Source organism: Branchiostoma floridae, chromosome 2, assembly GCF_000003815.2.
Source record: "Branchiostoma floridae strain S238N-H82 chromosome 2, Bfl_VNyyK, whole genome shotgun sequence".
Lineage (NCBI taxonomy): Eukaryota > Metazoa > Chordata > Leptocardii > Amphioxiformes > Branchiostomatidae > Branchiostoma > Branchiostoma floridae.
In genome coordinates, this window is record NC_049980.1 from 11,300,731 (window position 1) to 11,313,526 (window position 12,796).

Consider the following 12,796-nt stretch of genomic DNA (forward strand, 5'->3'; position numbering starts at 1 on the left):
CTGCGGTCCCCGTTACTGCTGGCATTGCTGTGCACGCTCCGGTTGGACTTCCTGCTGCGCTGCGAACTGTCACTCTCGGTGGAGACGGCGTCTCCGTCGTGGTGGTAGCCATTTTCCCTCGGAGGCTGGACAGCAAGGTACCTGCGGCTTCTGTTTCGCCAAGCTTGGACCTTCTCGTGGTTAGTTCGAAATGGCCTTCGGTTCTTCCTCCAACAGCTCCCTGATACAGGATCTGAATAGGCACTTAGTTTTCCGGTGCTCTCTACTTCTATTTCTTCTCCTTGACTACACTCCCCACTTTTCACACACTCAGCTTCCTTTTTCTCACTACCTTCTACATCCTGTTTTTCTATCACTGGGCTATGGCTATTTGCACTCTCACTATCGCTAATATCACTACTAAAACCATGTATCGACAGATTCATCCGGGCTGGTTTCTGTAGATTTCTATCATCTGCATCATTTACCCGTGTGTCCTTTTTGGTAGGGCTGTTGAGGGTTATTTGACAACGTGTGTTTTTGCTTTGGAGATCTGCTTGGGTTGAGGAATTTTCTTTCTTTTTCTTCTGGTCGGTTGGAGCCTTTACTTGAACCTCTGTGCCACTGAGGTCTTCGTCTCGAAAGGTCATGACAGAGAAGTCGATGCCACTGTCAAGGTCATCAGTGCCTGTTGCTAGAGGGAAGACAGTTCAAAAAGAAAATAGTCAATTAAAAGCATAAATGCTACACTGTTACAGTTTACTGTAATGACATTTTATTTTATTTTATTTTATTTTATTTATTTTGCACAATCTTTAAAAATGATAACATAAAACAAATTAAAGGATGAAAGTACATGCAGGGAGGAAGAAATTTAACGTCCCACTTGTCATATATAACAACACCTGAAAGAATGCCCTCAATACTCTTAAGAGATAGCTAACAGAAAAATGAAAATCACCCTCTAAATTTTCCAGTAAAATAGCTTAGTTCAACCTCCTTGCTAAAACTTACCTTTATTTTCATATGTTTTCCTATCCTTTCCACATGGTTTTGCAGCATTTGTTGGTGCACTTTGTGCTGAGGCATGTTGCCTGTGAGGTGGGGATGCCCAGACCCCTAACTGTGTACTTGTGGTCGTGGTGGTGCTTCCTGTCACAGAGACGGGTGTCTTCTGCGCCCAGGGTGCTATGCTTATGTGGTTGATGGTTGTAGCCCTTGGTTTGTCCTCTCTTGTCGGAGTGCGGATGGCATCTCGTGGTTTCGCTGGAGATGCAAAGACAGCTGGAGCACTCGCATTAGACTTGACTTCCCAGCCCCAGTCATCTCTGTCCTGACCCTCCCGTTTTCCTGTAGGATAAAGAGCAAAATGATTTAATGGAAAACCATGTCTGCTTGAAGACATGATATCACACTTAGACTTAATGCCATGAAACTAGTATGCATTTGTATTAGGAAGATGCATTAAGTCAACTCTCATGGTCATCATACCTATACATTAGATTAGATTCTAAGCAAAAACAAGATAACTTTCCCAAGGTCTGTAGACAGGCCAAGTAACTCTCTTTCATCCAAAATTATGCTGCCTAAAATCAATTGTCCAACATCATGCTACATACCAGCATGTAAAAATGACCAAAATACATGTAATAAACAGAAAAAATATTCCATGCCCCAGAACCTCCATTTTTATTTAGGTGAAATGTTGCTAATAGAAAGGCAAATCCCAGCAACTTGATGTAATTTATCCAGAAATGGCCGTCTGTCATGAGTACAAGAGACGAGCAAAATGTAATTTAAAACCTGACATGGCATTGATGGCTGTTATATGGCATGTTGCTGATCACTTTGAAGGCAAAAATATCATCAAGTAATATTTTATTATCAACATCATAAACTAACGATAACTTTCTCCTTACCTCCCAAAATACAGAAAACCTTAATAAGGTAACTACTGTAACAGTAATACTATGTTTCATACACAGCTTGGTATCTTCAACCAAGCTGCCCAGGAAGTCTGTACAACAAATATAAGACATGCTTTTGCTGTGCTATGAATGATTAAGATACCAAAAGAAAGGAATTTTACTCTTAAACAGTTAGGCAGTCCCTTTAAATGTAGCTGAGTTCCGAGACAGCTTGACAGCTACAGAGCAGGGAACGATCCAGCATCCAATCATAGAGGGTGATGATGCCTTGGGTCATAAAGATTTGACAGTGACAGCTGATTGCCTTCTTGAAGTCCCGTGTGCAAATCTTGCCTGTCAGGTCAAGTTGTACGCTAGATTACTTGTCATGTTCTATTCATCACTGCACGGAGATGGAAATTTCATATCCCAAAGTGCCCTTGTGGCAGTGGAAAGCCCTCGTCCACTTACCCAAAATCACGCTTCTCAACTGCAATAATTAGTCTGCACAATGGAGGCCCACATTTGAGCATTTGGCTGGGAACACAAACTGCTGGGCTTTTAGCCCCAATTGATAACGTAAATAGGACACCAGCAAATGGAAGCCTTGTTACAAAGTGCTTTGGTAACTAGGACATGTTGGTCTTCCCTCTGAGCAATTTGGACACTCATACAAACATGAATAGCATGCAGCAGTTTTAGTAAGTGTGACTGTTGGAGATAGCCCACTAACACTGACAGACTTGAGCTGAAACTGCTTGGTTCTTGTTGATTTCCATGTGCATGCTGCATGATGGATTATATTATCTAATTAGCATATTCTTCCATAATCCATAATGTCCCTGCATGGGTCCAAACTAAAATCCATTTTCTCAGAAATTTGGCAAATGAATTTCCAAGCAGTATCAAAGGAATTTGTATGTCTCATATGGGTTAGTTTGCATATATGATAATAATCCAGTGGTTTTATTTGATTGCTATAGCAAATGACCCAGCCTTATACATGTAACACCATATTCACCTTGGGGCGGGTCAATAACCGTTTATCTTAAGCCGAATCTTAACATGATATTTTCTATTTCATCATATCACTTTGTTTCCTTTCATTCTCTTTTCAAAACCATCTTGTTTGATTTTTGAGTTGACAAAAAAAAAAGAATCTCTTCTATTGCTCCCAATCCTAAACTGTGATTATGCAATGACTTAAATGAGGACACTTAATGAACAGTAAGTGGATGTGGATGATGCTACATGTGTTGTATCTCTAAGTAAAATCTGCTGTTCATGCAAAGAAGAGAAACTAAATGATCAATATGCACCGGAACTCTAGGCATTGCATCTTAACCGAAGACTCATCGAGCAACAAGTTAAAATCTGCAACTGCTGAGAGTCATGGGTACTAATTCGTCATCCTTAACCACTGCCATGCCCCGGCTGATCATTCAAGAACAAGGGGAGTGCAGCCTAGGAAGTGCACGGTGCATTAAGAAGTGGTTGTTAGTGCCAAATCACCACAGCCCTCGAGCATCTGGCGGTGCAATTAGAGGCATTAGCGGTGTGGCAGGCTTGCCAAGCAGAGCTCGGAGGTGTTTGCATGGATGTAAAATCGGAACCCTCTCACGTGCCCTTGTCCTTGGTTGCCACCCTTCCATACACAAATGGGCGAAAATGACTGCGGCAGAGAAAAAACATGCGAGCATCTACGTTTTGTGGATGGATGGGAAATTCCCAGAAGTGATTTTGATAAGACCCATTAAAGATGTACATGTTCAACCTACGGAATATGGACCTTGAGGATTGTGCAGCAAGGGGCATGTGCCTTATACATTGTGTATGAGATGCTGCATGTCAGGCAGGGTAAGAGCTTTGTGCAACATTAGTGCAAAGTGGCTTTATCTGTTATCACCTGACTTCTTCTCAGTCATAGGGTACATTTACACAATGTACATGTACATGTGTAAGTGTACTGCATACATACATTGCATGAGCTTGTTTTGATGCACTTCAATGGACATTTGAACAGTTACTGTACAGCAAAGTATACAATCTGCATGATCTAAATGAATATTAAATGTACTTTATGGTTAGGCTAAGACTGCTTGTACAAAGCTGCATGCTTACAGTGTACTTAATAATTTTGCCACTTCATTAATTACATAGAGGAAAAGCTCTAAAACTACTCTTATATTGCCAGTTTGGACTGAAAAAACAGGGATTGAGTCTTACTCGCTCTATATTACACAACAAGCTTTACACTGTCTGGTCTGATCTCATTATTGTGTAACATCAGATTCCCTAGGTCAGTCTTGTAATTTGATGAGTGTCAGCCTACTTAACATGAACCTATATCATCTCTAAGTGATTCACAACAAAGTCAATAAGAGAGGAGCAGCTGATATTGTATGCCAAGAAATGGTGAGGGTCAAGCTCCTAACTAATGTATTTGTAAAAGATCAGGACTACATTGTATTTGAAGTGGGTCTACATTGGTAACAGAAAACATATTAAGTGGGTCTACATTGGTAACAGAAAATGTTTTGTCTCAGATGTGGTAGCCTTCTTGTGATTATGCAGGTCATTTGTATTCTGTTCCCGTTTCTGAAATGTAGAGTAAAGATGAGGCATGTCTTTGCACTCTTACAAAAGTAAGCACTGGGGGCTGGCAAGCTAACTTGGTGAAAGAAGATGAGAGCACATGGAGTAGGCTCGGGAGAGTATGTGTAGCCTCCACCCATCACAGCCCATTGCAGTTGAAAGGGTTGTAAATGTCACCATATCACAAATAAAATGCCTTGACAAGTGGGACCTGCCCTGGATTTCTGCTGGTTTGCCATCTGAGCCAGTGTGTGGGTGTCGTATGATCTGTGTGTGTCGGAATGCTCCCTGATAGTCCATTACGGCCAAATCAATGCCGACCAAATGGACTATCAAGTCACTACCTTTATTCCCACATGCAAATCACTACAAAGAGCGTGGCTGAATAAGAAACCGGTTAATACCAGTTTAACGATACACACAGGCCATTTTGTGTTGCAGTGACGTTTTACTGCTACAATATGAGTGGTGGCTTGAACTTTCTTTTGGTTTGATTCAAATTGCATCAAAACAAAAAGAAAAGTCTTACAAGTAATACTCGATGGTTGAATCACGAAGTTAATGTTGACTTCAGGGGTACACTTGGATTTTTTTTTTTGTAGTTTTCAAGTCTATAGAGTTGCTATGTGCTACTGCTGCTAATTCTCGGTACAGATGGACTAAAGCCAGGTTTTTTATTGACTCATTTTGGTTTCCTGGTTGTAAGAATACACTGCCAACATCAATCAAGGCCTAACAATGGCAGTGCAACACATCCTTCATGAGAGCAACCTACACACAGGAAGAAAGCCTTTAGCTAAAATAAATCAATTGGCCAGCATGCATTAACTCTGGGGCTACCAACTATTCCCCTGGGCTTAGAAAAACCTGCTGTTCTGGTCTGATACTACGTTTGAATGGAAACACTACAATTAACACCACTTTTTCACCGGAAGGCTACCGTATTGCAATGGAAGGCTGGTGACAAATCTGACTACGTGTGTAAATATTTTGGAGTCAGCACAGGTGGACCTGTTCTCATATTACACAAAATTGTTAACCAGCACTCTGGTCTAAATGTGTTGACACACTTTCTAAAACTAGCTATAAATCCCATGCAGTGTTTCTAAAAAAAAGGCAATCTAGCAAAAAAGGGATATAAAAATATCACAAATCCAGATAAAATCTCTACTACATACAAGCACCACATATCATCTTGGGGGTTACTTACTGCAACAACAGTCCTCATGATTCTTATTCAAGACCTCAACAAAACGTATCTGTTGCTTTAGTAATTTTGTGTTCAATATCTCATTTTCTGGATGTCTAATTTTCAATGAGGCTTTGAATTTTACTTTAAACAAAAGGGGACCTCAAAATTTTCAAACAATGTTTTGCTCAATAAATGATCTGGGTTTTACATTGGATATGGATGCACTAGTCCAGTATTGGTGCAAAGGGTGAAATGATAATTCCAGGGCAATGAGTATACATGTACATATAGATGGCAATGCTCTTGTCACGGATGTTGACCGAAGGAGGCCCTACTATAAGGTAGGATCAATGCCAGTTGTTTTTCATGTATGCTAATTTCCTAATATGATCATACCTTTAAGATTCAAACCTTCTTCCTACAAAGGGAGACATCAGGGGATCTCCATGCCTCATGGCAAGAATAAAAGGATCAGCACATTGTATGTCTACACCCCTGCTAGTTGTAGTCATTGGCAAGCATCCAATAGTTCTCATTACCTCTGACTTTTCCGCTTGCTTCCCTATCAAAGCTGGAGTCTCTCCACCGAGTGTGCAGTTGTCTGGGGGAACCAAGGTCTCGGTTATTGGTCTGCTGTCGGCGCCTCTCCTTCTGCAGTTTTCTGTCTTCCTTAGTGGGTTGGGTGATCCATTTGCCTGAAAAGAAAAAGAGCAGAGCAATTTGCCTGACCCTCTACCACTGGTTTGATGTTCTACCCTTCACTCAAGTATTTCCATAGGCATGACGATGCTAAGACATGAACAAGACATGACAAGAAGTGACTCCACAAAGAATCAGCCATTTAGTTGAAGAAAACAGAAATGAACAAGCTGCTGTCATGGAGCCCAAGCCTACATAAATCATTCTCAAATGATAAGCTGAGACTAAAAAATCGAAGACCACAGCATGTCCACATACTCAGATCAGCCACCAGGGGGCTCAAAATTAACCTTGACACCAATTTAAAAAAGAAAAAGATGGTTTCAAGGCTACTCTAGTCTTTCCTAGCAAAGGATCACAGAAATAGTACTGAACAGCTGCCCAGGTATGGTAACATATTGCCACATTCCAATGTAGATCCTTTCTTACAAAACCATCAAATTTTTAGATTTGTTTTGTTACATCGATGAACGTTTGTTTTGTTACGTCAATGAATGTTTGTTTTGTTACATCATTTTGTTGTTGTTGTTGTTGCATACAATATTATGGTTAGATTTGTATGCTATACTCATAACCTATCATGAGATGAGGTGCTTTATGCAGTACCAAAGGGCTGTCAACAAACTCCCTTTCTGTGCAGTGTAAATTGTTACATTCATCAAAAGTGACACATTGATTGACTGCATCCCTGCATGCATATGATCTAACAACCAGCGCTGCTTCTTGCACTTATCTCCAAAGAGTTAAGCTTCCCATACAAGTTCTCAGCCCCTTGAGCAGAGTATACTGCCGCAGCTTGTACCACTGATAAGGGGGTATGGCTGGCCCTGCAGTGATGTGCTTGCCCCCTGACTCTGGAAGAACCTGTTTGATCCTGGTACCTTGTTAGGTGGAGTGAAGGATATTGTGGTGTCTGATTTGATCTTATCATACAGAACAAGCACTGCCAGAATAAGCTGTTTTTTTTCTGTTGTACAAAACTTACCATACATGGAAGCAATTTTGCAAATAATAAGCTGCATAAGCATTATTTTTGTCAAAGTCTAATGATTCTTGCTGGTCCATCCATGAGATGACTTATTTGGTAAAGCAGCCATGGTTTCAGCACCAAGGAGGAGCTAGAGAATAGAGGAGTCTGAATTGGAACAAACTTGAGCCATTTGAGTCTGGTTCCTTTGAAAGTTGTACATGTATATGGATTTTCTTCAGCCCAACTTCAAGCCCAGGTGTAGAAGTTGGACATACATGTACATTTAACTTATTTGTAAGTAAGGTTATTTCTTAAAGGCCATGATTGCATTAATTGCTTCTCAAAACTGCTCCTTTCTGAATTTTCATGTTATCTTGTATTGTCACCTCAATTAGTAATGGAGGAATTGTTTTGAATCTGGTTTGTAATTTTGTGTTTCCCATATCATAACTTGAGAATGTCTGGATGGACAATGATGGTATTTGATATGTAGGTAAGTGTTGGGAATATGATATTTAATTATATTGAATATCATATATTGAATATTCAATAAATTCAATATATTGAATATTCCCCCCTCAAAACCAGGGGGCTCATTGGTTTTGAGACCCCTGGTGTGTGACCTTGGTACTGCAAGGATTTTTACTCTTTGTATCTTTTGTTCTGAGTTGTAGTAATAAAAGGGCCTAGCCTTAAATGATGTATTGGTCACTTATAAATCACAAATCTCGGCCACATACCATCTTCTTCCAGCTCATTCCCTTCTTCCTTTCTTCCAGAATCATCCTTCTGATCTGGTGTGTCTTGTACTTTTGGTTGCTGCTCCCACGAGGGGGTCTTAGAGGGTTGTGCGGGCCTGTCCTCCTCTGAGTCTGATGTTCTAACTTTGTCCGACAACAGGAAGCCATTGGTGATTCGCTGTACAATGGGAAAGTAGAAAATATGCTGTAAATACATTGTGTTTGCTCACAGATTGTGTTTGGAGTTACTTTTGATAACTTTTTAAAATGGTTATTCATCATCCAGACACCATAGATTGATATTATGATATGACAAGATATATGACAATACATTTATGATGTCTATCCCGGATATCACCCATGAAATATTTTGGACAATACATTGATTAGCAGATAGACATAAAGGTGATGATAGAATGTTTCCAAATCCAATGTAATGGTGGCAGGGCAAAGAATGACCAAAAACTCATTTGCAACAGGGGCATGACACTCAAAAATTGCTTGGCTTCTTTTATAGCTATCGCAATTCGACACTGAGTTCTGAATCTGGTTTGTAAAAGTACTTCCATTGGCTGATAGTCATATACATATTATTGGCTCATGCATGGAAACAACATGGCTGCCATATGTCAATATCAGTGTCAAGTTTGCTGTTATCACAGATATAACAATAACAAAAAGAAGGATGTAAAGCAACACTACTAACATCATACAGGAGATGAAGTGTTTGGTACAGCAAAATAAAAGTTATGATCCCCTAATGTGTGCTTAAATACCACTTTATCTGCAATCAATCCCTGACTTTGATTTCCCCATCAATGACATACCATTCATTACAAATCCTTAGGTGTATAGAGAAATAAAGAAGTACAGCTATAAACATGTTAGAGATCTGTAATTTGATCCCAATGAGAAAAGAGGCATATTGTTTTCACTGAAAGAGAACATTCTATATGAGATTAGGTACAGATTAAAAGATCACTCCAGCATTACGGCAAAATGTATCAAGTTTAGCTCTTATATAATCTAATTATGATCTGGCTTTGACAAGATTAACATTCCTACAACCTATGTTAAAACACTTGGCAAATAGGGTTTCATTCATTTATTATTATAAAATTGTTGTTGATAGTTGTTTAGCAAGTTCCAATCTGTTGTAACCTGTTCAAAATAATGCTGTTTTTATAACATTTCACACTTGTGGTGTGGAAGAAGCTATGCCAAATAATAAGCTACACATGCATCTGCATCATATTTGTCAGTATCCAATGATTCTTGCTGGTCCATCCATAGGATGACTTATTTGGTAAAGCAGCCATGGTTTCAGCACCAAGGAGGAGCTAAACTCTAGCATTGAAAAAATTAGTGCCTTGTATACTGTTTGATGGGCATGACAATGTAAAACTTTGTGAATAGAATATAACATCAAAAGGTTGCTCTTACAATGACTGTAGGAACCATTTAGCACATTCTGATTACATGTATGTTCAGCAAGATGTTATGTAATTTCAATCTAAACCCTGTTTTTTCTAGTAATGCAACAGAACGACATCAAAATTAGATTCTTTCAAAGAGTTGTCACAGTTATTTCATGAAGATGCATGTATTGCTAAAATTAGTCTGCAGTCTTTACCGTAATTTCAATCTAAACCCTGTTTTTCATGAATTGCAACAGGTCCACATCAAAATTAGATTCTTTCAAAGAGCTGTTACAGCTATATTGTGAAGATGCATGTTTTGCTGAAATTAGTCTGCAGTCTTCAACATTATAGGGAGGTGGGCATAGGAGCCTGATACCTAAAATATCCCTGATATATAACTTTGATTTCACCATTACTGATGCCCTACATCATTCATACCGTAGGTTTATTGAGCAAACTGGTGACAAATGTGTGACTAGAGCACCATACTAGACCTTCCAATTCATCACAACATGCCCTTGGTATCTATTACATGCAATTGTGTAGATTGAACTGCAAGCTGACACCGAGAAAGGCTAAGCTGCAAGATAGCTCTTTGGCCCAACCTTCACCTTGTATGCTGCCAAGGTGATGAGGCATTTGTCGGCCCTTCATTACACTGATGTTCAATGGATAGCTACTGATTTTTACATCCATGAAAAATGAAGGCATAGTTTTTAATTTGTTTGTATATTCACTACGCATGTTTTGTATGCGTTTTCGCAGCAATAACTCACAAACCTCTGGCTGTATGGAATGGTTTTGTACGTGCGTAGGTGACGGTCAAGGTTGGGCTTTGGCACTGTAGCAGAACTTCTCATATTTGAACCTTTTGTCCAAAATATGCTATGGTCTTGTGATACAGCTCTGATCAAAAGGGGTATCAATATTCCTTTTTCATCACTACTCCAGTATCAGCATCTCTAGATAAATCGATGACTGAAGGTTACAAATGTTGAAATATATATAGCTGATACAAATCATGGACAGAAAGTTGTTAAGCTATAGCCCTGTCCAAAAGTACCCAACCTTTTGTAAAAATGACCAGATCATCCTATTCATAGTAGTGTTCAATTAACAGTGCTGAGACTGAGGCCTATTTTCTGTTCTGTTCTCAGCAATTGGTACAGCGTTGAGTTGAACACCAAACAAGCAAGCTGTTGTTCTTTGCTTAGTTCTGCCAGACAGACGGCCGTCATAGCAAGCCAATCAAATGTCAGCCAGCTTGGCACCAGCATTGTGTATGGAGATAAGGGACCTTTGGGTATTGGGGCAAAGGTGCATGCATTGAGCTGCATAAAGGTTGCTTAGGCCACAGCAAGTAAATGCTATTGATGACATCAGTGCCTGCATTGATTGTTGCCTAAATGAAAGAATTTGTTTCATTCCAGTGATGATAAATATCACAAGAAAATACTGAAATTGGAAAAAAATATGCCGTGTGGTAGCCTTCACTCTTCTTGTAGATTGAACAGAAGTAACACTAGTGAGGCAGCCATGAGGGTACATGGGTAGTTGTAGATGTGAAACTAGTTTGGTAGTTGTATATAGATGAGGCACTAGTATGGTACAGGGTTGGACAAGTCCACTAGCCCTATTGTTCTGGGCAAGTGAAAGTGTCAATCGGACAAGTGCATGACCTACCCCACTTGTCCGATCGGGCAAGTAAGATTTTTCCACTGAGTGAGATTTTATACTTGTTACCTTCTACAGTCACGGCATTAAAAATGGTCAACATTGAAAAATAAAGGCAATAATAAGAATTCCATTGCTGGAAGTGACAATGCATATAAAAGTGACCGTCATTTGAATTTTGGGCAAGTGAAAAGTTGGTTCAGGCAAGTAAATTTTTTATGTGCTTACCCGATAGGACAAGTGAATTTTAGAAAACTTGTCCAACCCTGATGGTAGCCTTGAGTGTGGTTGCTAATTTGTTAAGTACCACGTTAATGTTACTTTCTGCACTTCTTGAACACAGGGAAAAATCACTTGGCTGTAATACATGTAAAATGCCTAACATTTCCTGTTATAATATTTATGATCTCAATTTTTGAAAATTTACTATCAAGGCATATTGCTTTTCTGCCCATCTTGTTTTTTCTTCTTTTGCAGAAAATCTGAAGTCTGCAGATTAGATGTTGTCCAAAATCCATTTGCTTTGGCCTCCTAGCCTGTACACTACCTGATGCTGTTGTTGTAGATTTCAATACATCCACAGAAATGTCAGGAAGACTGAATGTTTCAACAATAGTCACAGGTGAAACTTTGCACATGATTAAGGCAGCAAGAGCAGTTGTTTGTAAAAGACCTGCTGCACATACCATAGCTGTATGAGGGATTTCTTCAAAAGGGAAGAGTTTCACTGTAAAATTTGACAAGGATTAAAGTGTAATGCTTTGTTTTTTCAAAGAAAACAATGATTATCTATGCATTCTTGGAAACTCAGAGTATGAATACCTAAAACATATGTCATCTAAGCCAAGGAAATACTGTATCAAGGTCAGTCATGCAAATGCCAAGTCATTGTCTAAATATATGTTCAACAAGGTGAAATCTCAGGGATCTCACCTTGTACTTAATTACTTCTTCTTAGAAGACCATTTCTAATTGCTGTAGCTTTCCGTTACTTACTGGCGGTAGGTTCTAAAATTAATAAACTTAAAAAAAAGAAAATGGCCTACAAACACAAGGTCTGGTAATGTATGGGTAAGAAACAGGCAGGATTCTATGACTGTCACAACACTTTGTTTGCTTTACATTAGGGGTGAGTACACGTACAGGAAAATTCAAGTACAGGTACAGTTCAGGTTCAGAAAATCAGATTCCAGGCTGAACCTGAACCTGGACCTCATGTTTTGTGATAATTGTAAATGGGCAATACTCCAAAGGTCCAATTTTCAACAAAGAAATCTATTTGGCCTTGTATCCAAACACCACTGGCAAACTGGTTCAACAGGGAAAAAACTTGTTTTGTACTGGTACATAAGCTGCATAAGACCAGTTTAGGTTATTATTCACTCATACAAGGATGGACGCCTACTCTTGATGTGTGGCATGTTCTTTAACAAGATTTAGGCATGGCTCTCTTCTAACATAAAAACTCTGGCTTTACATTCAATGTAAAGACAACATTCTTAACCAAAGCTATGCACTCATTTTCACCTGGGTAGAATGACCAATGAAATGGGTTTATTCTGCCCTTCCCAAGGACAGAAAACTGAGGCCTGCTAGGGATTACAAAGCTGACGACTCCA

At 39.4% G+C, this 12,796-nt stretch overlaps 1 protein-coding gene across 1 annotated transcript in view; it reads right to left on the reverse strand.

Annotated features, from left to right (window-relative positions):
• Positions 1-12,796, reverse strand: part of LOC118403743 (stress response protein NST1-like) — a 58,500-nt gene that overhangs the window by 21,894 nt on the left and 23,810 nt on the right. Inside the window, exons 2-6 of the mRNA XM_035802547.1 lie at positions 8,083-8,260; positions 7,131-7,253; positions 6,213-6,368; positions 1,111-1,329; positions 588-673 (exon numbers count right to left, since the gene is read on the reverse strand). Of these exons, the coding sequence (XP_035658440.1) occupies positions 588-673; positions 1,111-1,329; positions 6,213-6,368; positions 7,131-7,253; positions 8,083-8,260 (762 nt within the window). The remainder of the gene's footprint in view (positions 1-587; positions 674-1,110; positions 1,330-6,212; positions 6,369-7,130; positions 7,254-8,082; positions 8,261-12,796) is intronic.